The sequence below is a fragment of the Myotis myotis genome, unplaced genomic scaffold (genome assembly GCF_014108235.1).
Source record: "Myotis myotis isolate mMyoMyo1 unplaced genomic scaffold, mMyoMyo1.p scaffold_m19_p_2, whole genome shotgun sequence".
Lineage (NCBI taxonomy): Eukaryota > Metazoa > Chordata > Mammalia > Chiroptera > Vespertilionidae > Myotis > Myotis myotis.
This window is the reverse complement of record NW_023416324.1, coordinates 194,519,819-194,547,258: the sequence shown is the minus strand read 5'-3', so window position 1 is coordinate 194,547,258 and position 27,440 is coordinate 194,519,819. Positions and strand designations below refer to the sequence as shown.

General features: G+C 39.0%; 1 protein-coding gene and 1 pseudogene across 2 annotated transcripts; both read left to right on the top strand.

The window, feature by feature from the left end:
• The first annotated feature begins 256 nt into the window (after window positions 1-256).
• Window positions 257-26,677, top strand: MLF1 (myeloid leukemia factor 1). Of its 2 annotated transcripts, none has more exons than XM_036351786.1 (7): window positions 257-443; window positions 8,376-8,523; window positions 15,853-15,936; window positions 17,066-17,194; window positions 20,992-21,151; window positions 25,159-25,297; window positions 26,289-26,373. In XM_036351786.1, the coding sequence occupies exons 1-7, from the start codon at window positions 397-399 to the stop codon at window positions 26,371-26,373; spliced, it is 792 nt and encodes a 263-aa protein (XP_036207679.1). In that variant the 5' UTR covers window positions 257-396. The 2 variants fall into 2 exon arrangements, with proteins under 2 accessions (XP_036207679.1, XP_036207678.1); XM_036351785.1 differs by having other exon boundaries at window positions 260-443; window positions 26,285-26,677.
• LOC118677036 lies at window positions 17,267-19,119 on the top strand (annotated as a pseudogene).
• Window positions 26,678-27,440: the final 763 nt, after the last annotated feature.

The following is a 27,440-nucleotide window of genomic DNA, read 5'->3' as shown; positions in this document are numbered from 1 at the left end:
GAAAGAGACTTGGAGTTCGAGGCCAAGGGCGATGTGCCCAAGGTCACGCAGAGGGCGGTCTAATTTTTGTGTGCGGCAGGCCTCAGAACAAGCTACCTCGTCCCGGGGAGGCTGAAGATGGGTTGCCTGGCTGGCACCAGGCCGAACTCGTACCTCCGTGTTGATCCCAGTTGTCATGGCAGCGGCGCATTGTCCCCGCCTCGTCTCTGTGACGTCGGGGAACCAGTGTCCAATGGGAAGTCAGCGCTGCGTCCGGCTCCGCCTTTCCGGGCGGCCACCACCGACCGAGCCGAGCTAGAAGCCAGGACTGAGCGGGGCCGCCAGGGTCCAGCCGTGGCTGCGGCGAGTTACACCGTCCTCCGACCTGTCCGCTCCGCCGCGGCCCCGACCGCCAGCATGTTCCGGATGCTGAACAGCGGGTTTGAGGATGACCCCTTCTTCTCGTGAGTGTCCCCGCCATCGCGCGGCAATTCAGGGATTTTTCTAGGGAACTATTTTAAGGGGAAAGAGCGAGTTTGAGAGGGCGAAAGGGAGGCAGTTTGAGGAAGAGGAGGACTTGGGTGGGGGGGCGTGAGAAAGAAGGGAGAAGAGGACTTAGGGGTGAACGAGGGAGGGGAGAGGAGGTTTGGGGGGGGGCGTAGAGAGAAGCAAGAGAGTTTGGGTCCGTGAGGTGAAGTGAGAAGAGTTTGGGGAGCTGGGATGGGAAAGGACTTGGGGGGGGGGGGAGGAGAGGAGGATTGGGGGCGTGAGGAGAGCCCGGATCTGAGCAGCCCTCCCCCGCACCCCGCACCCCGCACCCGGGGTGAGAGCTGCTCTCACTTGGCCAGACGTCGGTGCCCGCACCGGCCCTTGGCTTTCCTCCTCGGGAGTGCGGCTTCCCCGCTGCCGGGGCTTTGCAGGGGCGGTAACTGCCTCTGGGTAACGGCCATCCCCCGTGGAACTGATGGCGAGAAGGATGCAGGCTCTCAGGACCTCCCCACTCCTGTGTCAACTCCAAATGAGGGCTGCGGAGTGCCTTGTAGGAGGGCAGTTCTTTGAAAAGGGAAACATTCTCTAAAACAGCACTTTTAATCGTGTTTCTGAGCGCACCACGAAGTTGGAGAGTTAGTTGTGCTGCCTCTCACCTCCAGGGGCGTGGGAGTTGCCATGTGCAATGTTTGTTTTCCTTGCTCGCTTTGTTGCAGAGCTGGCCTTGTTCGGGAAGGGACTCTGCCTCGGTCAGCAGTGCGGGAGGGCAGGGAAGCAGGGAGAGGGTGCATTTAACACCCCAGGTAGCAGGTGCCAACCCGTGGACCGGTCCAAGTGAAATTAACGTGATGCCTTAGGAGGATGACATCCAGAAATGAATTAGTTCCATTATGATCTAGTTTTCTGGTTTTTTAAAAAAATTCTTCTTTTGTTGATTATAGAAGAGTAATGATCTAATGTAATTGCGTCCCTAGAACAGGAAGATTTGTGATCCGTTTTTGCCCAAGTGTTTTGCCAGTTTGAATTTTGACTTGGTGTCCTTAATTTAATTAGATCTTCCTTTTAATTAAATTATTTCTCTAGGCAACTTAGGGATCCTGTTTTTTTAAGGTTAAAATGTTAACAGTTTACCTTCCATGTAGATTTTCTTAAAGGAAAATATTGACTTAAATGTTTAAAACCATATAACATCAAAGTAATAATTGAGAGAATAACAGTGGAATAGCTACACCCACATTTAAGGAATCAAAGCTAATGAAACAAAGAGGACTATAGAAAATGTAATTAATACTTTCAGGAGACTTTAATTTCTAGTGTGACCGAGAAAGCTCAGTTGTACCAACTCTTCTGAAGGTTATTCATTAAACAGTAAACTCATTGTGCTGTTTTAGTTCACTTGCTTAGAAGCTATCGGGACATTTACAACCAGTGCCGTTTTAACAGATTTCAAAGTTTGTATTATGATCTGCTCTTTGAAAAGCCTCTGAGAGTAGGGACTAAATATATCCATAGATTAGTGGAGCTGTTGAAGTGGTTCTTATGAAATTGTGACCTCAGTACAGTGGGTTAAGAAGATTATGATACACAGCTTTTCTGTTGTATTATGTCCTTGATCGTATCAAAAAGAGCAATGGCCTTAACTAAACTGTGAATGTATAATTAGTACCTTCTTTAAGCTGTCTAGCAAAAGTGTAATTTAAACTCTTGGGTGACTCTTTTGAGCAAAGGCAATGAACCCAAGGGTCAGGGTCAGAAATAGTAACAGACCACAAATAGTAGGCATGCCTCAAAGAACACGCTTCCCTGTGCTTAGGGTGGAAAAGACCATCAGTTACATGTCCGTGTAACATCAGTTCAGTCATCGCCTTCTTTAAATGTAGGAAGCTGTATCATAAAAATGTAAGATAAAATTATTGTCATTAACTTTATAAAACTGATTCATGCTTGTAATTTCTTTGCTCTGCAACTAACTATATAGAGAGTAAACATACTTTGAAGAGGTTAGAGGGAAAAAAACACAACCCTGTTATATTTATTTCAGGTAACGTCATTTGACCTACCCATTTTACCCCAACCTCAAATGAAATGAATATCCATTAATTAATATAAGTCAAACATAAGGAATTCATGCCATCTTTTATGTAAGCATTATCCCTATTGCTAAAATTATGTGTCTGGTTACTGGGTTCCCTGTGGGTAGTTTAATGTCTGACATGTAGAAAGTTTTCAATAAATATTGTGTAATGATAATCTGGTGTCCTTGACTCTTTGTCTTGTTGACATTTTGGTATTTATTGCTGAAAGCAATTATTTGCATTCAACAGATGCCCTTATTGATGTGGCACTTTCTAATTTGAACAGTACCATTTCCTAAATAATCCATCAGTTCGGAACCAAGGATATCAATATAAGCACACTTTGTTACTTTACTAATTATTTAAAAGTGAGAAGATTAAAAATATATACTTCTTGGATATAAAATTATAATTATTAAATAGTTTGGGACTGGTAAAATACTGTGGTCAAATTGTCAAATGCTTAAAATATCTGAGTAAAAACACAATTAAAATATGTGGTTTTAAGTTCAAATATATTCATTTTAAATGTTTACCTTCACATAATAGCACATATTAAATTTCAACAGAAAATTAAAAGGAAACTTTAAAAGTGATATGTTAGTTTGTTTTATATATTTGTGATTTTTTATATTGGTATCTTCTTATGTTATTTATGTTATGTTATATATGTTATATATATGTTATGTTATATATATCTTCTGAAGTTATTTCAATGAAAATCGACTTATGGCATACCTTCATATATACCTTGTAAATAAATAATACTTGTAATTTGGTTAAAAACACAAAGGCTAAAAAACAATGGGTGGTACTTCCTGGCATGCAGTTTTTTCTCAAAGATGCTACTTTCCCCTCCCATTTATATTTGCTAAAGAAGAAATAAAAATATGTGTATATTTGGGCAGGAAAACTAATTTGAGGTTAAAGTTATTTTGGTATCTATCCTATACCCTAACAGAGTTGATTATCTACACTAATAAAAGAGAAACATGCAAATTGGTGTCACTCCACTATGCCCACCAGCCAATCAGGATGAGTATGCAAATTAACCCAACAAAGATGGTGGTTAATTTGCATATGCAGACACAGAGTGAAGACTGAATACAACTGAAGACAACTGAAGACTGAAGAGGCTTGGTTTCTCCGCTGCGGCCGGAGTGAAGGCCTGGGTGCCGGGTGCCGGAGGAAAACCGGTGCCAGCAACCAGGGGAAGGAAGGCATATTGCACGAATCTCTTTGTGCAATGGGCCTCTAGTTTACTATAAAAGTTTGCATATATTACAATCAAAAAATTTCTACTTTGTACAGAAACATGGTCTTCTGAGCTACAGAAATGGAATTCTGATCGTGCAAGTCTACAAAGAATATCTATGTTAGCACTTATAAGCTATAAGTTAGCACTTATTCAAGGCTCAGAAGCAGGTTGACATATCTATCAGCCTTATTTTTAATCATAAATTGTTAGCATTTCCTTAAGGCACCCAACTCTTCGTATGGGCACCATATGTGTCTTTGGTCAAAGAACTGCATATATTCATAGGATGTTGTTTTTCCATCTCCTTCACAGAAGCTAAAACTTACATTTTTATACTCTCTACTTAAATTTTTTTTAATTTCATTTTGCAATTTGGAGATAATTGGAGGACACTTCTTTTGGCATATTCATTGACTGAGTTGAAAGTAAATGTATTTCATATACAAGAAAGATATAGACTGATATTTTCTTTTCTTAATATGCTCTTATTGATTTTTTAGAAAGAGAGGGAAAGGGATAGAAAGATAGAAACATTGATGAGAGAGAAACATTATCAATTGGCTGCCTCCTACTGGGGATCAAGCCCACAGCCCAAGCATTTGCCCTGACAAGGAATCAAACCGCGACCTCTTGGTTCGTGGGTCAACGTTCAACCACTGAGCCACACTGGCGGGGCTTGACTGATATTTTCTTGATTGAGAATATTGTCATAGCAGGAAATAAAAAGTACCTTACTCGATAAACTTTTGTGAACAATGTTTGAGGTTACTTACATATTTGTTTTCAGACATATAGTTTGAGGTAAGGTCTTCATTAAGATGATGTAGTTTGGTGCTAAATAGTATTCTAATTCTAATCATTTAATAAAGTTAGCTTTAGCATACTCAGCTAAAATTTAAAGTTTTCATTTTCAGGGTCCCTTTATAAGACTCCTAACAGCTACTCTGAGTTTTAGCACTTAAAAATTTATGTTCTCAGAAATACTTTTATAAGGATATTTCTTATAATTTAATTATACATATTGTAGGATATAATATTTATAGAATGAGGTACTATAAACCCTACACTGAAAGAATTTTTAAGGTATACTTGATTTGGTGCATTTTTTGGTTCATTGGGTAGTTAAGGAGTACAACACATTTATGGCATAGTTGGCTGGGTCAAGAAATGCCATTTGATAGCATCTAATCATATCTTAATGCTTAGTTCTATCAATAAACATTGTAGCCCAGCTAGTGTGGCTTAATGGTTGAACATGAACCTATGAACCAGAAATGCATGATTCGATTCCCAGTCAGGGCACATACCAGGCTTGCAGCTCAATCCCCAGTAGAAGACCTGCAGGAGGCAGCTGATCAATGATTCTCATTATTGATGTTTCTATCTCTCTATCCCTTGCCCTTCCGCTCCAAAATCAATTAAAAATACATCTATGATAATAAAAGCATAATATGCTAATTAGACTGGAAGTCCTTCTGGGTGACCTTCCAGACGAAGCCAGGGCTGCATGGGAAGCCCAAGTTCCGGGTGCCAGAGGGAAGCCCGTGCTGGCAGCCGGGGAAGGAAGGCCTACTCTTGCACTAATTTTGTGCATCGGGCCTCTAGTATTTAAAAATAAAAGTAAACATCTATACTAATAAAAGCCTAGGTGGCCCTCACGTGCGACATCATCACAAGATGGCCACTACAAGATGGCCATGTGCACAGCGGAGGTGGAGTCTGGCGGCCACTTCATGTGGTGAGCCCACGGCTCCATGCAGCGTGGAGGAGGCTGGTCGTGGCGTCTTCGCCACCTTGTGTGGAGGAGGCAGGTCGCAGTGGAGGAGGCAGGTTGCAGCAGGAGAGGGCAGTTGTGAGCAATCGGGCTGGCAGGCGAGGGCAGTTGGGGGCCATTGGGCCGACAGGGGAGGGCAGTTGGGGGCAATTGGGCCAGCAGGGTAGCGGTTAGGGGGCGATCAGGCTGGCAGACAGAAGTGGGATCAGGCCTAAACCAGCAGTCGGACATCCCCCGAGGGGTCCCAGATTGGAGAGGGTGCAGGCCGGGCTGAGGGACACTCCCCACCACCCCCCATGCATGAATTTCGTGCACCAGGCCACTAGTTATAAATATTCATGCAAAAGTAGGGGAGTACTTATAGAATGGGAGGGATCATAGTCATTCCTACAACTCAGTATCAAAGGTTTATGCCATACTACCATTTTAAACTGTGCTTCTAATTATTTGGGAAAATAGATTGCCTGTAGCTATGTAATTCATTCTCCACATATTTCTTAAGTTTCTACTATATGCTCAGCCCTGTGGACTCTAACATAAATTTGTAGAAGTCATGGTCCATACCCTCAAGATTTTCTTGAATGTTACATGTATTATTTCTAACTTTAAAATTTGGATTGCCTGATGTATATTCTTTATGTACCCATACACCTCATTGAAACTAGGGAACATTTTTTTATTATTATGAGACTCATAACAATCTGCTGGCTAAGCAAGTTTTTGCTACTAGTATGTATAGTGGAAGGAAGGAAGGAAGGAAGGAAGGAAGGAAGGAAGGAAGGAAGGGAGGAAGGAATGAATTCCCCTTGATGAATGGGACTGCCATATCAAACTGAGACCCTTATGTAATAAATAATGTAATGGTTTTGTTTTTAAGTATAAATATCTATATTCTTATACAGACTAAATAAAATTAGAAGCTGTGCCCCCAAATATATATGTGCGTGTGGATATATACATACATATATATATATATATATATTTGTATTTGAGCCTTAAAAGCAGGACTTATTCTGAAGTGAAACTATACCAGTCCTTAAAAAAAAAAAAAAGCCAACTTTCATGCCCAGGCCGGTGTGGCTCAATTAGTTGGGCGTCATCCCATGCACCAAACAGTTGCTGGTTTGATTCCCAGTCTGAGCATATGTGGGGGTTGCGGGCTTGATCCCTTGTAGGGGGTGTTCAGGAGGCAATCAATCTATGCTTGGCTCTCGCATCAGTGTTTCTCTTTCCTTCTCCCTTCATCTATCTCTAAAAAAAAACAATTAAGTTTTAAAAAAAGTTTATGTTGAAATTATTCCAAACAGGCCCAGAATCAATTTAAGAGTTAAAATTTGGTGGGATGGGGGTAACAATTTATTTTTCCTAGCTTGTGATAGATTAATAACATGGAGTAGAAAAAGTACATTTAGTACCAAATGTCACTGTGTTTGGTTGTGGTTTGTGTCAGTGATCTTGAAAGAGGCAGTATGGCCGGCATAATAAATAAAATTATAATAAATAAATTATATTTAATAAATAAATAAATAATAACATTTAATAAATAATAAAGTTTTCCTGAAAGAATGAAACATTAATTTCAAAGGAGAACAATATGAATAGGTAGAAATATATAAAAACTACTAACTTCTCACCTGATAAGCTCTGTAGGAGGTTAATTTAAAAACACATTAAAACAGTTGGTGACTACTGCAAGAGATTTTTGGCGTTGATGAAAAAGAATTGAGGCTTGAACAAGAGAAATCTTGAAGTCTTATTTGCAAGCAGTTGCTGTTCTGGGTAGACATGAGTTGCACTCACTTCAGGGTCCAGCCAGATTTCTTCCTGAGTGGTCCCAACAGGTGCAAAAGCCAGGCTGCAGGCCCACTTTCATCTGAATGCTTTTCCCAACAAGCCGCCTTTTGCTCATGTCACTCAAAAAATAAAGATTTCTTTTTTAGCATTTGCCCTACATATAAATATACCTACTCCTATTTAAATAAAGAGAACCCTGGGCAACATTTTAAATTAGCCACATTTAGTTGCTAAATTTCTAACCCAATTGTATGTAATGCATTCAGAAAAACAAGAGTCACTAAATTGTATGTTTCTATAGGAAACACTTTATTTTCAGAGATGTGTTACTTTGTGTTTAACATTTTTATATCATAAAAGATAAAGATATATTTTTATTATTATTCATAAGTGAATTATAGTGAATATAAAGAACAGTCTGTATTTGTGCATAGTAGGTCTTTATGAGATATCGATTATCTATAAATTGTATTTATGGATAGTAGGTTTTTATGATATAACTAGAGGCCCAGTGCATGAACTTCGTGCATGGGTAGGGTCCCTAGGCCTGGTTGGCGATCAGGGCCGATCTATGGGGCGACCAGCAAGGCAGTTGAGAGGCCCCCACTGGCACCCACCTTGGCTGGTGTGGCGCCGCCCACTCACCAGCCCTGGCCCCCCACTGCCACCAGTCACCTCCCTCTGCAAGGCGACCAGTGGAGTAATCGGGGGAGGGAGGCCCTGCTGGCACCCACCTTAGCCAGCCTGGGGCCTGTGGGCTGGGGGCAGCTCCTGCATTGAGCATCTGCCCCTTGGTGGTCTGTGCGTGTCATAGCGACTGGTTGTTCCGCCTGTTGGCCCACCATTTGTTTGATTTGCATATTAGGCTTTTATTGAATAGGATTCTATTCTAAAGTGTTCTTTTGTCACTTTAACAAACATCTTAGCTCAGAATACTTCATTGTTGTATTTATCTGCCTATTACTTATTTAAATTCCAACACTTATTTTTACATGATTTTCAACAGTGATTCTTTTCATGCACACCGAGAAAGTATGCGACAGATGATGAGAAGTTTTTCTGAACCTTTTGGAAGAGACTTGCTTAGCATCTCGGATGGTAGAAGAAGAGCTCATAATCGTTCAGGACGTGATGATGGGGAAAATTTTTTGACTGTAAGTTCTTTATTTTAAAGTTAGTGGGAATTTGAAGAAAGGTATAATAGTAAAATGTATCTATCATGATAGGATATGACTAATACTTATGTTATGGAAATAACTACTCTATAAAGGGAGGGACTTGTTGGAAACCTTAACCCTTTAACAATGAACTGTTAGCTATATAGCATTTCACTATGCTACCTAAACTTTTAGGATCATATGGTTATATATTATAAGCCAAACTTAAAGCATTGTTTTTCATATGCATATGTATGATTTGTTCTCACCTTAGAAATGCCTCCCATGTCTTAAATTAGAACAGGCAAGGACATATATTTCTTGTCCCTTACAATACTTTCTTTTCTACTTCAAAATAGCAGCCAAAACTATAGCATAATTATCACTATTGGACCAGGAAGAGCCAATCTTCTTCATAGTCAATTGACTTCTTCAAAGCCAATCTAAAATTTTAGATCTTCAAAATTTATATTAACTTTTAACTGTATTCAAAAGTCTTGCATAATTGCAGTATATTTTCCTAAGTCTTGTCTGAGAGCAAAGCTAAGTTGCAAACATACTCAATAGCAACAACAAATATCTCAGGCCCGGCCAGTGTGGCTCAGTGGTTGAGCATTGACCTGTGAACCAGGAGGTCGCAGTTTGATTCCTGTTCAGGGCACATGCCTGGGTTGTGGGCTCAATACCCAGTGGGAGGCCTGCAGGAGGCAGCCAATCCATGATTCTCTCTCATCATTGATGTTTCTCTCCCTCTCCCTTCCTCTCTCTGAAATAAAAACAAATTTTAAAAAAATCTCAGGGTATTTATATATCTTGACTATTTTCTTTTCTGTTTATTTCTATTGCTTTTTCAGCCTTAGGAATGGCAGTTCTAGAGTAACAAATCCATAGAAGTTTCTATAAAGATGAATCTCTGCAATTGGAATGTAGATATTTGGAACTCAGTGAACATTAAATTGATCAATTAGAAAACTTCCAGAATCTTCCAGGAAAAAAAAAAACCAAAAACATCTTTTCATATTTTCTGTTTTCAATCATCTTAAATAGAGCAAAATATTTTAAATACTTCTAAGAAGTTTAATGGACAGAATTACATTTACCATATATATCTTTATATATATATTATCAATTTCTATAAAAGTCTAATATTAAAATCAAAGGATAAATTATCAAAGAGGGAAGAAAAATCAAATGTGACATTCACATGACCATTGAAATATTTTGTATATCTGCTATAACCAGAGCAAGGAAAGAATAGAGCTTTATATAGTGCTTTGTATTTATGTCCTAAATGAGCTACTCATAGCTTTTGTGAAAGAAGCAAGAAGTGACAATTTTAGTCTCTTGTAAGTAAGTATACTGCATAGATCTGTTTGTAATTCAGCTGTAAAGTTCTTACTGAGGCTGCCTGGCCACATCAGCTATAAGCTGCTGGTCATTCACTGGAAATGGAACCTAATCTTTCTTTCCTGGGTACTTGTGCTTAAAACAAAAATTAGAAATTGACTGCAGACGATGAAAGAGAGTAGTGCTAAGTTTGAAAGAACACAGCCAAAAAAACAATAGGCTTTTTGAGCATGCTAGCTGACCTTTTAATACAAAGTTTCTCTCTTTTTGTGAAGTTATGTTTCAAAATGAGTGTTTTGGTGGAGCAGTAAGCCATTATGCTGATGCTTTTAAATAGACCTTGAACCTGTTTTTCTTCTTTTTGGGGGGCCATTTCTTGACATTTGTCATCTTCACCAGCCATATTATGAGGGAAAACAGAGATTCCTACAAAAGTAGAAGCATCAGCTATGCCATTTCCTTGGGTTTGTATTGTTAGCATTTTCTTCAGTTCATGATTTCTTTATGGGGCCAATTTTAAGCCAGCTGTCCATTTTGAGAAGATTAATTTTATTTAAAATTAGATAATTCAATTTTTAAATGTATTTAATTAGGCAGTTTATCATTCAAGATGTGACATGTGAGCATCTGACATTTAGATTGAGTGTTGGTACCAGAATCAATAGAAAGAAATAAAAAGAGGAATTATTTTTCTTTCAGTGACAAGAAATAGAAGAATTTTATTGGTGCATCCAAGACACTTTGGAGATTACTGTTGTAGATATACAGTAATAAGTATATATCACTTGATATACAATTTTTAATGTAAACACAGTTTTCTCCATTTTTCAACATAAGTTACACAGGGAAAAAATTATCACTGACCATATATATATATATATATATATATATATATATATATATATATATAGCTTTTACCCAGAAATTCAAAATTTATTTTCAACATTTGAAACTCTCAAGTAATGAAAGTTTTTCATTTGTATACATGTGTCTAAAAAATTTTTTCATCTTTACCTATTAAGGAGTATAATTTTTGAACTATAAATTTTTATTATTCCATCTATTACACTTAACATTCTTTTGCCTATTGAAGGCCTTAAATACTTTTACATCTATGTGTGTGATCCTTTCTGAAGTCTGTATTTTTTATTTCATAAATTAGTTCTTAGGAGGTATTTATTAAAATTTTTGTCCAATATCTCTACTAATCTTTTGAGATGTTATTAATATAGATTTTTACTTTTAATCAGTTACAGGCAAGATTAACTGATCTTTTAAAAATATGGAATAGCTGAGCAAAGAAAAGATGATATAATCTTAATCATTGTACATTATGTTTTAATTAATTTTGGTGTAAATTTTCTTTTCCTTTGAGATATGTGTGTATTAAGCCATAGCAAATACTTTTTAACTGCCTTTAATAAATACTAGAGTAGTCATATTTAAAAGTGATATATGGTGTCTCCTATTTGCCTGCCAGGCTCCTGTCAGGCTGTACAATGAATAATAAGCAGGGAATTTTAAAAATATATGCTGAGTTCTGTTTGATTAAAAGGTTCCATAATTTTACTAGCACTGAACTAGGTGAGTATATAGCGCATTTCTTTCTTTTCCCGGGATTATCATATAATAAATATCATAACCAAATTAATGGGATTTTTTTCTAGGCAGTGAATTCTCTTGTGCCTTTTGGCAGTTTTGGTGATATGGTTCATATCATGAGACACAAACCATTTTAGCACCATTTCCTAACATATTTATTTTTCATTAACTCGAGCAAATTGAATTGGCATGCAGCTTTACTTTTATAGTAGTGGCTTTTTAGTATTTGTACTGAAAACCTGTTTCATGTATTAAGTTTATTTTAGAGTGTGTTAGCATGTGTTTTCTGAAGTAAGTCCTATCCACATATATAAAAATCAGTCCTCAAAAATAAAAAGTACATTTTAATAGATGAATGAGCATTCACTTGATTTCCGAAAGGGATTACAAATTGGAGACGTGCTTATGATGACTTTCCATCTAAGGCGAACAGCACCAGCCCTTAGGTGGAGAAGCACGTTCGGCAAAGCTCAGATCGGCTGCTTTCTCTCCGTCTCTACTGGCAGCTTGTGCTGCTTTGTCTTTCCCACATCCAGATGTGCCTGCGCTGCACCCAGCTTTTCTCCCACCTGTGTTTCTTTGGGCTCATGTCCTTTTTCTGTAATGCTACTTTCTAACACATTGGAAGGCAGTCTGAGGAGTAGCAGAGAATAGCATGACTTTGGAACATTTCCTGTGGATGCATCTACACTCTCATGAAAAAGTTTTTTTTTTAATTCTCTTGTGCCCGACTTCAACTATTTGTCTCCTTAAAGTTTAACCTTCCTGATCAGAGTTTTCAGTGGGACAAAGAAAAGAAGCATTTATAACAGAGTTATCAGTAAAATGATAGGAAGTTTGACATGCTGTGGGAGCACAGATAGGAAAAAGCCTGTAACCCTTTGGGGGTGGGGGATAGAGGTCAATCAGAGAAGACTCCACAAACCTTAAGGATTAGGAGGAGTTAGCCAGGAAAAACAGGGAGGGCAGAGGAGTCCTCAACACAGAGGAAGCAGCACACGCAAAGACCTGGAGGCTAAGGAGCACAAAAACATTTAGGATCACTTGGCCCCAGAGTATGAGTTGGAGAGTCGATGTCGAGGAGGATGGAGGGGTAACCAAGGACTTCTTTCAGCCTGGTAAGGACTATGGACATTATCATAAGAGCAGAGGAAGCAGTTGACCAATTTTCATCAAAATAATAATAGAGTCAGGTTCTCATTTAAACAGGTCATTGTGCTTGAAGGGGAGGGAGAAATTAGAAGGGACCACAGTGGAGGCAGAGCGGTCATGAGGCTGTTAAAGTGTGAGTAGTATTCAGGATCACTGCTACTTGGGTGATGGCTGTGCTGATCATGAGAAATAATCTCATTGAGAGAATTAAAGAGGTGAATGGATAGAACTTGGTGATTGATAGGGTTACAGGAGCAGAAGAGAAAGAGAATCCCACTGAGATAAGACACAGAGCATTGATATGCTGTAGATAAGAGGGCAGGAATGGCCAAAAGTGTCATTTCACTTTGGGGCCTTTTGTATTTGAGGCATTTGTGGGTTGTCTGGGTAGATTTACCCATCTCATAAATAGTTGGATATAGGGGTTTGAGCTGAGCTAGAGAGAATTTGTTTATTCACTCAGCAAATATTTATTGAGCCTTCCTATATGCCAGGAAGTGTTTCTAAAGTATTGGGAGTATAGTAGTGAATAAGACAGCCCTGCCATCTCAGAGGTTCTTTTTATCGAGTGGGAAACAACTGCACGATTTCAGGTCGTCCAAGTACTTCCAAGTACTCTGAAGGAGATGATGCAGAGGAATGATACAGTGAGGGAGGTGAACAGAAATTAGTTTAGATAGGGGGTCTTTCTAAGAAGGTAGTACTCGAATGCTGGGCAGAAAGTGCCTATGCTGAGTCAGGGGAAAGCGTTCTGGGCAGAGAGGAGAGCATGTGAACGAAGTTCCTGAAGGCCTTGCGAGCCCACTGGACTCTCAGCTGTACTTTGTCCTCCTACTTTTGTCACTCCAAGGTGCTGGGCCACCCAGAGAAGGTACAAAATCGTCTCTTGATGGCTGATTTCACAGTGAATTGAGCATAGGGCAGAATATACCCAAACATCCGATCTTCTTTTCTTCCTTCTCCCTCTTCTCCTCCTCTTCCTTGGGCCAGCTCCCTTTCAGCTCTTTAAGAATTGTGTCTCTCCTGCAGCCTGGTTATTCACAATGTTTCCTGAATCTCTGAAATGCAGATTAATTATATCGCAGCCCAAGGATGTATCAGTATCTCCTCAATGTGCATTTGTGTTCTGTACTGTGTTAAGTGCGTGTTCTAAATATTAACAAAATTATGGGAATATGGTTTTCCCATCCATTTTTTTTTTACTAGCAATAAAAACCCAGCAGCAGGCAAAACCATAAATAGGTCTATGATAATTTTTTGGTGAGTCCCAGCTTGGCACACAGCAAAAGGACCTCCAGCAGGGATGAAATATCAGCATGAATCACAGGGCCTAACAGGACTCGAAAGACTCCTCCTGCTTGAGTGACTTGAACCAAACTTTCTCTCTGTTTAATAGTAGTAGACAGTGCGTTGGGTGGCACATTAGAATGTGTGCTTTACTTTTTAATTTCTGGTGAATATTCCAGTGATAAAACCTAAAATTATTATAGATTTTTCTAGAGCAGTTTCTCAGATGTGACGCTGCTGACACTTTGGGCTGATAATTCTTTTTGTGTTTTAATAATTATAAAGTCAGTGTGTTTTTTATTCCTTATTGTTGAAAGTATTATATAGGTCCCCTTTTTCCCTCATTGACCTCTCTCACCCTGCCCTGCCCCTCAACCCAGGCCTTCACCACCCTATTGTCTGTGTCCATGGGTTATGCATATATACATATGAGTTCATTGGTTGATCTCTTCCCACCCATCCACGCTCCCCTGCCTTCCCTCTGAGGTTTTACAGTCTGTTCGATGCTTCTATGTCTCTGGGTCTGTTTTTTGTTCATCAGTTTATGCTGTTCATTAGATTCCACAGATGAGATCATGTGATACTTATCTTTCTCTGACTGGCTTTATTTTGTGTAGCATAATGCTCTCCAGGCTGGGGGCTGCCGTATGCTTTGTAAGATGTTTAGTGGTATTCCTGGCCTCTATGCACTATACGCCAGTCATACAGCCTCCTCAGTTATGACAAACAAAGCTGAGTATTTCCCTGGATAACCATCCTGGAGTCAGTCTCTCTTGGTTGAGGACCACTGTTCTAGAGGAATTCTCAGCTCTCCTCGTAAAGGAGCATGCATCAGGCTTCAAGGGTGTGCCCTCTGAGCCTTCAGTGGTAGGCGGCAAATTAGTAGAGTGAGCGAACCTCTATCACCTGGACCCCACAATGATAAAAAGAAGGGCTGGCTCAACTTCTGTCAGCCCTGTGGTCCTGGTGGGGGTGGCACAGGCATCTTATGCCCAAGTTTTATTTATTTGCGTGGTGGGGTATTAAGAGAGGGAAGAAGGAAAGATTCGAAGACTCGTCTATGCTAGAGCTGTGCCAGCCCAGAATACATCAGTGTTTATATATTAGCTATATATGTTTTAAGAGAGTTGATGAATGATACTGTGTATATATTTATATGGTCTTGTACATACAGGGTGGGGCAAAAGTAGGTTTACAGTTGTTCATATGGAAAATAATACAATAATCTATATATATAAAAGCCTAAGCGACTGGCCGGCCGGCCAGCCGGCTTGCCAGTAGCTATGATGCACATTGACCACCAGGGGGCAGATGCTCAATGCAGGAGCGAAAACTACAAATATGGAAACATGGAACAGACATGGAGAGGGCGGGAAGAGATTAACCAAAGGTCTTATATGCATACTAGAGGCCCGGTGCACGGATTCATATACCAGTGGGGTCCCTCAGCCTGGCTTGCAGGGATTGGACCAAAACTGGCTCTCCGACATCCCCCGAGGAGTCCCGGATTGCAAGAGGGCGCAGGCCAGGCCAAGAGACCCCACCGGTGCACCAATCCGTGCACCAGGCCTTAGTTAATAAATAATACAAAAATAAACTCTGTATTTTGCATACTCGCAACTGTAAACCTAGTATTGCCCCACCCTCTGTATTTATCTCTGTGTGTGTACATACATGTATGTATGCCTGTATTTATAGTGTTATGGCTCCCTAATCATTTATATGTTGGCTACTTGGGATTTTGTGTATGCTTTAATTATATTCTTTGACAAATCATTTTCATTGTATAGTCTTCAAATTATCTTTGCTTGGTCAATTACTGCATGAGATCCCACTGCATAAATTGAAAAAAAAAAAGTTTCAGCTGTTTTGGAATGGGTGATTTGTTTCCATTGTGTTATACTTATAGTTAATAACATACTTCCTAATATCCTGTAGCATACAGATGTCAGCCCTTTTCAGGCAATGGACCGAATGATGTTAAATATGCGAAACAGTATGCAGGAATTACAAAGAAACTTTGTAAGTACTAAAACATTGATGAGAACATTGTTTTCATTTATTGGTACCCGATATTATAGTGGTTTTCAAACTCTTTTTAACCATGATACACAGTAGTTAAAAAATATATCGTATTCATAGCATCTGCCTTTAATAGTGATGTGATCAAGTGACACTTTCACCAAATATATATATATATGTATATATATATATATGTCCTATGTCATGATACAGTACACAATACTTGTGTACTAAATAAATATACCTGAAAAAAAGTTTAAGAAAATGACCATACCATTTATAATATGTGTTGATATATTCTATTTTATTTCAGATTTTAAAAAATCCTGGTCACAACCCACAACATTGATTCCACAACCAACAAGTTTGAGAAAAATAGCATGAATTAACTTTCAAAATTAAAAAAATTCAACCTCAAAAGCATTTGTTCTGCTGAAGGTCACTGTTGTAAATAAACATTTTAAAAGAATTTAGATTTTTAAATTATTTTATAACTTATCTACTTAAAAGCAATTGTATCATTTAAGTAATTAAGTTTTAGTGTTTAAAAAATTCTGAAAATTTTGGAGTGATGTTTAGACACTGAATTAGATCCATGTCATCCAAATACTGATAAACTAGTCCTACCATTCTTACTTTTCTACTCAATATTCACATCAAAACAATAACTTGATTCAATCTAAAGAAGGCCCATGTTATTTTAATCTTCTAATTTGAAATCTAAGGATCATTTCAGAATGATTTTAGTAATTAGCAATCTGGTACCCACAGGAGGTGTAAAACCCTTTGTGTATGATTAATTGGCTCAACCTTGGCAAATTAGCACATAAGCATCAACCACTGACTAAAAGTATCACAGCATCTATATTTAAGTTTAAGCCATAGGTCTTTGATCCCAAAGACTTAAGGATCTTTGAGTGACGTGCCTGTATTTCTCACTAGGAGGTGGGAATTGGTGGCTAAAAAGGAAGGAAGTTAGGACCTTCCTGGTGGTGCCATTTGGATACACTATACAGATAGCATAGTATCCTTAGTAGAACTTCTGGTTGTGTTATTACTTATTTGAGTTCTCTGACATTAGTTCTGCATATTTGACTAAACTTTCTGAATTTACAATTTATATTTGTAGGGTAACCTTTCAATGGATCCAAATGGGCATTCGTTTACTTCTTCCTCAGTTATGACTTATTCCAAAGTAGGAGATGAACCGCCAAGGGTTTTCCAGGCCTCAACTCAAACCCGTCAGGCTCCAGGCGGAGTAAGTATTTTCTAAGCAGTGGTAGAGCTCTATAGAGTTGTGGAATGATTGGCCCTATCAAAGGTTAATTATTCAAATTTGACCTGGTTCTGTTGGGGGCGGGGGGATGTGGAGGAGAGAAGACCTCTGCCACTATGAAAAACATTAAAGCATTTTCTTCTCCCCACCAAACCTTTATTTATGTAAATATCTGTTGATGTTTATTAACTTTACATGTTGACAGATACATAGACACTAAAAGAAATCTTTGTTTCGTGAAACAGATGTCTACTTTTAACTTATATTTGATGTAAATGAATTTTTTAACTCATGGGATATTTCAAGTATACAGAAAAGATATAAAGAGTAATATAGGGTCCTCCGCCAGCACCCGCCGGAGCCTGTTTGCGTCAACTGACCAGAGTCCGAAAATTCTCCGCTCCGAGCTGATCCGGACTGCCCCGACTCCAGCTTTCTATCCTTTGAAACCACTAAGAATAATGTCCCTGCATCAATTTTTACTAGAGCCAATCACCTGTCATGCCTGGAACAGGGATCCTACCTAGATTGCCCTTAGCCCCAATAGTCATGAAGCCCACATCTATAAAAAGAACGGGAGCCAGTGGGTGAAAGCTCATGAACTCAAGGAGCACAACGGACACATCACCGGTATCAGCTGGGCTCCCAAGAGCGACCGCATCGTCGCTGGCGGGGCAGACCGCAATGCCTGTGTCTGGAGGCAGAAAGATGGTGTCTGGAAGCCAACCCTGGTGATCCTGAGGATTAACCGTGCAGCCACTTCTGTCAAGTGGTCCCCACTAGAGAACAAATTTGCTGTGGGAAGTGGAGCAAGACTCATTTCTGTTGTTACTTTGAGTCTGAAAATGACCGGTGGGTAAGCACGCACATTAAAAAGCCAATTCGCTCCACCGTCCTCGGCTTGGACAGGCATCCCAACAATGTTTTGCTGGCAGCAGGATCATGTGATCTCAAATGCAGGGTGTTTTCTGCATACATTAAAGACGTGGATGGAAAGCCAGCCAGCACACCCTGGGGCGGCAAGATGCCTTTTGGCCAGCTGATGTCAGAGTTTGGTGGCAGTGGTACTGGTGGCTGGGTGCATGGCGTCAGCTTCCCCGCCAGTGGGAGTCGACTGGCCTGGGTCGGCCACGACAGCACCGTGTCCGTTGCCGATGCCTCAAAAAGCGTGCAGGTCTCAAGTCTGAAAACAGAGTTCCTGCCCCTCCTGAGTGTGTCATTTGTCTCGGAGAATAGCGTTGTAGCCGCCCGCCATGACTGCTGCCCAGTGCTCTTTAGCTATGATGACCGCGGCTGCTTGACTTTCGTCTCCCAGCTAGACATTCCAAAACAGAGCATCCAGCGCAACATGGACAAGAGGGTCACAACCGAGGACCGCAATACAGCCTCGGAGACGCTGCACCAGAATAGCATCACTCAAGTATCTGTTTATGAGTGGACAAGCAAGACTGTCGCAAATTTTGCACTACTGGCATCGATGGAGCCATGACAATTTGGGATTTCAAGACCTTAGAGTTTTCCATCCAGAGCCTCCGGATAATGTGAAGTTGAGTGAGCCTCGCAGATCCAGCATGACAAACTGACAGACTGACAGACTGCCCCACGGCAGCTCCACCATGTGCATGACGGTGAGGAGAGCCAGCCGCAAGGAAACTCTGAAGACACATATCGCACAAATGTTGTTTTTGTGGTTTTGTTTGAATATCATTGGTGAAAGTGTTGGATTTTTAAAAGCAGCAGTGATTGAGTTTTGTTTGTATTTTGGTTTTTTGTTTGTTTGTTTGTTTTGGTTTTTGTTTTTGCTATTTCATTCCATTTTTGACCAAAGCTTCTCTTTTAGTAGTTTACTATGGAAATTGTCACACTAACTTAAAAGAAAGGGTGGAGAGATATGTAAATTGTTAAAAATTTAAATAAAAATACTGAATATGTAAAAAAAGAATAATACAAATATTCATATGTCTTAAATCACAACATTTTTCTCTGTTTAAGTTGTCTCTTGTTTTGTTTTCTTTTTAAGCAAAAAACTTTGCAGATACAGTTAAAGCTTCCATTGCCTTCCTCCCTCCTTGGTCCCTTTTCCTTTTCTCCCTCCCCCAAAGAGCACCATTTTCCTATATCTGGAATTTATCATTCTCATGCAGGTCTTTATAATTTTGTTACTTAGTATATATGCTTCATAAATAATGAATTATTGCCAAGTTTCTAAATTTTATATAAATGGTGTCATATTTCATGTGTCCTCTGCAACTTGACTTTACTCAATAATATGCCTCAGATTTATTCAAGTTGATATGTATGTAGCTCTGGTTTCTTTTAACTTCTTAATAGTATTCTAGCCAAAACCGGTTTGGCTCAGTGGATAGAGCGTCGGCCTGCGGACTGAAAGGTCCCAGGTTCGATTCCGGTCAAGGGCATGTACCTGGGTTGCGGGCATATCCCCAGTAGGAGATGTGCAGGAGGCAGCTGATCGGTGTTTCTCTCTCATCGATGTTTCTAACTCTCTATCTCTCTCCCTTCCTCTCTGTAAAAAATCAATAAAATATATTTAAAAAAAAAAAAAATAGTATTCCAAATATGACTGCATAGCAACTTTTAAATCTATTTTTCTGATAAACATTTGGGTATTTCTAATTTTTCATTTATTCATATTTACAAAAGTTTCCTTGTGCAAAAGATCTAGGAATGGCATTGGCTGGGTGTGGGAGATGTGTATCATTTTCATTAAAAATTACCAACTTACTATCACACAGTGACTAAAACAGTCAGCTTCCACAAACTGGTATAAGAGTTCACATTTCTCCATTTCTTTGTTAGTAATTATAGTAAAAAAGTTAGGTTTTCCTATCTAATGGGTGTGAGTGGTTAATTTCTTTAGTTCTTACATATTAGTTATATCTTTAACGATGCTTTTGCAATAGTGCAGCTAATTCATCTCAGACATTTTAATTTTAACTTGCTGTAAATGACATGCATCATAAACGTAAACAGAATATAAATGTAGATGTCCCATAGAGAACCATGTTAATAGCTCTGGCTAGCATAGATAGTCTAATAACCCATAGACTTCATAGGTGGGAGTCATGAGATTCAATCTCATCAACATGACTGCTGAATAATTAGCTGCCCTTATTTATAGGAATGCTAGCATATATTACTATTACATTGTCAAGGGCAGTGTCAAAGGCACTAAGTTTTCTATAATTAAGTTATTCTTTGTTTTAACATTTGATTACAATTTTGAAAAAATTTATATTGGTCCTATTTGTCCTAGACATTTTAATTTCACCCAGTTCAGGAAATATCAGAGAATTATTACCATAATTTTACTGCAAGTTGGTAGTGGAACTGAGTGCCCATTATTTTTAGAACAGTAGATTGATGGTCTAATCTCTGCAGTAAACAGGCCCTGAGGAGTTTCGAATTAAATCCATTCTATGTATCTATATATATAGAAAAGGCTAATATGCAAAGTGTCCCCTCGGGAGTTCGACCAGGAGAACGGTAGTTTGATCGCTCGCTATGACGTGCACTGTCCACCAGGGGGCAGCACAGAACATGGCAGGGGACCAGTGGTGGCAGCAGGGTGCTGAGGGAGTGAGAGAAGGAGGAGGCGTGGAGGCGGGGGGAACCCCGCCATGGCGGTGTGCAGGCAGTGAGGGAAACTGATCAGCCTTGATTGTCAGCCAGGCCTAGGGACCCTACCCATGCGTGAATTTTGTGCACCAGGTCTCTAGTATTTAAATAATAGCTCATTTTTATTTTCTTTACTTTTATAGATAAAGGAAACTAGGAAAGCATTGAGAGATTCTGACAGTGGATTAGAAAAAATGGCTGTTGGTCATCATCTCCATGACCGAGCTCATGTTATCAAAAAATCAAAGAACAACAAGACTGGAGATGAAGAGGTCAACCAGGAGTTCATCAATATGAATGAAAGTAAGTGTTTGCAGAAAATAACATTCTTCCTAGTAAAGTTAAAATAGCACCTGCACTGGTGGAACTTGAATATTTTTTGTAGAAACATTTCATAAGAAGTTGTTTTGAGGTAGTTTATGAATGTGTAGGAAATACCTTATCAAAGTAATAACATTGTGGTTTCATAATTTCATAGTAGATCTGTTTTTATAGTAAGTTTTGATAATGCTGAGTACCATTTTATGTTTTCTATTTGGGAACTGGAATATTTTGAATTGTCATTTAATAAGATTCAGTAGGCAAAATGAGTTCTGATTTTCAAAGAAGTACATTTGAAAAATGTAAAAAAGTATAAAGAAGGAAATTATCCATAATTTCAACCCAAAATAACTATTAATGTTTTAGTGTATTTCTTCCTAATAATGTTATGTATATATCAACATATATACTTTTTTCAAAGTTAATATTTTAGTGTTTATATAATTTATATAGTGTGTATTTGAATTCTCCTTTATAATTGTGAACAGCCAACCTATGATATTTTCAAAAACATTTTAAATGGTTACCTAAAAGTTTCATCATGAATAGGCCATAATTTATTTAAATGATTTGGTATTTTTGGATATTTAGGCTTTTATATCAATAAGTTTTTAATTTCTGGTATTGTTAGAAATAGATATAATGTAATATATAACATATCATGTATATATCAAGTAAATTTTTTTCATTTTCTAGATTTTACATTCATTTTGAAGTGAATTTGTCTTTCCTATATCCTAGTTCTTCAGGTTGTAATTTTAAAATTATATTCATCTCCTATTTTCAAAAAATATCCTGAACAAAAATATTTTAATACCTAAAGGGTTTAAATTATTATATAATTTTAGAAAGAGAATTTCTCTTAAGGTTGGAGTTTGATAAACTTATTCTTTTTTTTTTTAAATTAAATCTTTATTGTTCAGATTATTACATTTGTTCCTCTTTTTTTCCCCCCATAACTCCCCTCCTCCCGGTTCCCGCCCCACCCTCCGCCCTCACTCCCCACCCACTGTCCTCATCCATAGGTGCACGATTTTTGTCCAGTCTCTTCCCACATCTCCCACACCACTTTCCCCCCCAAGAATAGTCAGTCCATTCCCTTTCTATGTCCCTGATTCTATTATAATCACGAGTTCATTCTGTTCATCAGATTATTTATTCACTTGATTCTTAGATTCACTTGTTGATAGATGCATATTTGTTGTTCATAATTTGTATCTTTACCTTTTCTTCCTCTTCCTCTTCTTAAAGGATACCTTTCAGCATTTCATATAATCCTGGTTTGGTGGTGATGAACTCCTTTAGCTTTTCCTTATCTGTGAAGCTCTTTATCTGACCTTCAATTCTGAATGATAGCTTTGCTGGATAAAGTAATCTTGGTTGTAGGTTCTTGGTATTCATTACTTTGAATATTTCTTGCCACTCCCTTCTGGCCTGCAAAGTTTCTGTTGAGAAATCAGCTGACAGTCATATGGGTATTCCCTTGTAGGTAACTGAGTTTCTTTCTCTTGCTGTTTTTAAGATTCTCTCTTTATCTTTTGCTCTTGGCATTTTAATTATGATGTGTCTTGGTGTGGTCCTCTTTGGATTCCTTTTGTTTGGGGTTCTCCGCGCTTCTTGGACCTGTAAGTCCATTTCTTTCACCAGGTGGGGGAAGTTTTCTGTCATTATTTCTTCAAATAGGTTTTCAATATCTTGCTCTGTCTCTTCTTCTGGCACCCCTATAATTCTGATGTTGGTACGCTTGAAGCTGTCCCAGAGGCTCCTTACACTATCCTCGCATTTTTGGATTCTTTTTTCATTTTGCTTTTCCGGTTGGGTGTTTTTTGCTTCCTCGCATTTCAAATCATTGGCTTGATTCTTGCGCTCCTCTGGTCTGCTGTCGGGAGTCTGTATAATATTCGTTATTTCAGTCCGTGTATGCTTAATTTCTAGTTGGTTCCCCAATATAACATCGAGGGTCTCATTAGTTTTCTTGTAGATCTCATTAAGTTTATCGGCGGCTTCTAAACAGTTCTTGAGAGACCTTAAAAGTGTGGTTCTGAACTCTATATCTTCCATTGACAATTTTGTCCTGTTTCTTTGTCTCCGCATTTTGTTATGCTTCCTTGGTGCACCCCCTAGTGGTCTTTGTGCGCAGTCTTATAGTTAAACCTTGATTGTTGTAGCTAATACCAGGGAGGGTTTGACCTCCAGGCCAAGTGGCTATGAGAATCAGCTGTGTCTGCAGTAAGAGAACTTCTGTCCTCTAGGGAGGTGCTAATCTGACGTTTGCCTGAGGCTATCCGGCAAATGCCTATGTGCAGGGCTTGGGCGGGGTGGGTCGCACAGGATCAACAGGGTGGGCCGGAGAGAGCAGTTATGGTGGCTCTCAGTTCTGTCTCCAGGGGCTCTGCCTCTCTGAGTCCCAGCACCCGCTGCACACCTCGGAGAGAAAGCTGCACTCGCTCTGACCGAAGCCAGACAGTCCCGCTTCTCCCGTTTGAGTCTGGGTCCCTAAAGACTCACCCGGATCTGGAGCTCAGAGACTGCGACTCCCTCCCGATTGAAAACGCCAACCGTGCCCTCCGCCGCCAGCCCTCCGCGCACTCGGCACCTCAGAATTTGACTTCAGCACTGCGCCTCCTCTGAGTGTCCGTATGCGTTTCTCTTTCCTCCTAGTTGTAGGACTTCCACTCAGCCAGCATTCCTATGGTTCTGGGTGATGTCCGTTCCGTTTTTTAGTTTCACTTTTGAAGTAGTTGTTCAAGGCAGCAAACTCCGGCGTTAACCTATGCCGCCATCTTGGTTCTCCTGTTTATATCGATAAACTTATTCTTATGCAATGAAATGGAATCCACAACATCTTAACCTTTCTTTACTTTTAACCTTTATAATTTTGTCATATCCTATCTAATAAAGAAGGAATATGCTAATTGACCCTCACACCATCGCAAAGATGGCGACGCCCACAGCCAATAAGGAGGGAATATGCTAATTGACTGCCACACTCTCAAAGATGGTGTGCCCATAGCCAATAGGGAGGGAATATGCTAATTGACTGCCACACCCTCAACGATGGTGGTGCCCACAGCCACAAGATGGCATCTCCCAGTCCCCTCAGCCCCCCTGGGGCAGCAGGCATCTGGCCTTGCCGCACACCTGCCTCCAGAGTCCCCCAGTCCCCTCAGCCCCCCAGCCGCCCAGGGCTGCCCGAGACTCAGGTAACCAGGGCTGGCTGAGGTTTGCGCTGCCAGCAGTGGCAGTAGCAGAGGTGTGATGGGGGTGTCGCCTTCCCTGATAACTGGATCACCTCCCACCCCTGAGGGCTCCCGGACTGTGAGAGGGGGCAGGCCGGGCTGAGAGCCCCCCTCCAGTGCATGAATTTTCATGCACCGGGCCTCTAGTTGAAATATAATTAACATACTAAAGAAATATTTAGTGAAGGAATACATTATTATAAAGGCAGTCTGAAAGAACCAGTATTGCCATTTATCTGTTGTTATTATGGAAGTGAGGTTACCTACTTCATAACAACATAAGTTGACAGTCAAAATGAGTAACCTGTCTTAGGAAATTGACAACAGAAGCTATGTAATTGAGGCCAAATTACATAGGAAGATGGTGAGGATAATAGGAGTGCTAGCCACCGGAGGAGTGCCCAACTACAGAGAAAAAGGATGATCATTACAGGAAGACCCAGGAAGAAAGACTGAAAGTCGGTATAATTGGATCCAGGGGTCCATTGGGTAGAATGATGTGATATCCAGGCAGGTGTGTGAAAAAGCAGATCATCAATGACAAAATTATCAATAGGAATAGGAGAGGAACAAACAGAAAAGGAAATATCACCCTGAGCCAAAGGCCTTTGTATTTGAAGCAGTTTCCTGCCTCTAGCTTGAGGTTAGCTTGATGGAAACATCAGACTAGAATGAAGTTTGTGGGGAGCAAGACATTTACTGACTGACTGATACCTTAATATTACTCCTTTGTTTCAATATTTAATGTAGGTGATGCTCATGCTTTTGATGATGAGTGGCAAAATGAGATTTTAAAGTACAAACAAGGGAGACAGTGGTGCAATCTGGAAAACACCAGGATGCGAAGTGTTGGGCATGAGAATTCAGGAGCCCGAGAACTTAAAAGAAGGTAAGAGTTATTTCTAAAATAAATTGTGTTGTTCAAAGAATAGTTAGGAAAAAAGTTACCTAATTTTACCTCTGTTATCAAGAAGTTCTCATTAACATCCAAGTTGTTTTCATCAACAATTTTTGTGAAAGATGTCATTTACATTATATCTGAGTATTCCACACAAGTTTAATTTTATACCTAAGAAACAACAATAATTCAGGATTACATGATTAGTAACTCACTAGCAAATTATGCTTCAGAAGATAAGGGCTATATCCCCCTTAAGGAACATGCTATAATGTAGTTATTCATGTGAAACAGATTTTAATGTATGTCAGAAGCCTTGTGCAGAATTTCACGTGCTAGCATCTTTTATTTTTAAAATACCTGTTTAGAGTTTAGAGCACTAATATTTTCTGTAGGAAATCTCCCATATTAATTTTAGATAGTATTTGTCTCACTTTGAAAAGTTTATTGATAAAAGCCTAACAGTGGTAAGAGTGACTATGAAATCCAGGTCCCAGTGAAAGAAAGCATGTTCTTTATAAATGACCTATAATTTATGGTCCTATTGGGCATTTTCTGTAAACTAGAACCATGCGATAGGACCTTCTGAAGTGATTTTCCGCAGTGATGAAAATGTTCTATATCTGTACTGTCCAAAAATGTAGCCACTAGTCACATGTAGCTATGAAATCACACATCCTCAGTGGCTGGTGCAACTGAGGAACTGAATTTTATTAAAATATAAATGACATTTCTAGTGGCTGCCATGTTGGGCAGCATGGTTAAACCAGGCATAGTTAAATCTATCTCAGGAAAGCAGCGGCGGCTTTCTTAAATGTCAAGGAAAATAGTCTGGCATATGTTTTTCAAAGCTATTGAGAAATTGTTAAGATAAAACCTTGCTTAAATCACAGTGATTTTTTAAACATGTTTGTATTGATTTGTAAACCGTTGATCATTTAAAAAAATAGTATTAATTTTTATATGTATATTTCTCAGGGAGAAATCTCATCAATGTCCAGGCATTGAACGTGGAAGAAGATCAAATGTTTTCGTGGACAAACTCAACATCAAAGGATCACCTGTGAAAATCAACAAAAAATAAACAGCCTTGCATTTGATGTGTTCAGTTTAGGTTGTTTTACAGAGACAGTAATGGTGCTGGGTAATACACATAAGACCAATCTCCTGTTGTTAAATCAGTACTGTACTTAGCAACTTTCTTCTGATATCTCAGTGTTCATGGAAGGCCAAGCATTGTGTTGTCCCTACTTTAGAAATAAAACTTTGATTTTCAGCAATGTGGCAAAGTTGTTAAATATTTAATCAAACTCTTCACTTTAAATCATACTAATTTTCAAAGCTCACGTGCTGATTTTGTTTTCCCGGTTATTTTCCTGTTGGCTGTGTATTCTTTTATACAAGATTGAATGTGGCGCTAGTTCTATATAATTAGTTTTAAGAAAATTAAATGTTTAAAAAATTGTCTCAATTTTCATTTAACACTACTCGAGGGTCATGTTAATGAGGTTAAAATCATTTACTTCAAATTTTACAATGTGTTAGGTAGCCAGGTAGCTTAAAGATTTTTTAAAAATAAAGCAGAACTATATTAGTACTGGCTTGTGAGAAATTTGTTATCATTTTGATAAAGAGCAATCAAATAGTTCATTTTCAAAGTATTTTAAACTGCTAATATACATGAGTTTTCTCCTTGTAGTGTCTTTATACAGTATATTTTCATTCTATATTGCATTCTTAACATTTATCAGACTTTACACTGACCTTTCTGTGTAACGTCTTAAGGTAGCGTATTTCTACTCTCCTTTCCTACAAACACTTAATCTGTCTCCACGGTTAACATTCTGAAGTCGGAGTGTCCTTGGAGAAACTCTGCTCAGCCTTTCTGTGACATTTAGAAAAATGCATCTGGTATTCTGCAAACCTGAGTGAGTGATTGTCTCAGAATTTCTTAGACAGGTGATGTGTGTTTGACTCACTAAGTCAATTGGTCCCTTTTTAATTATACCATTTAAAAAATCATCTCTAGCATTTTTATTCTAGAATTAAAGCATTAATTCATTTTTATAAAAGTTAGGTTTGAACTCTATTAGAATATAAAATCTTATCTCTTAAGTCTTTGTTGTTTCAAGGG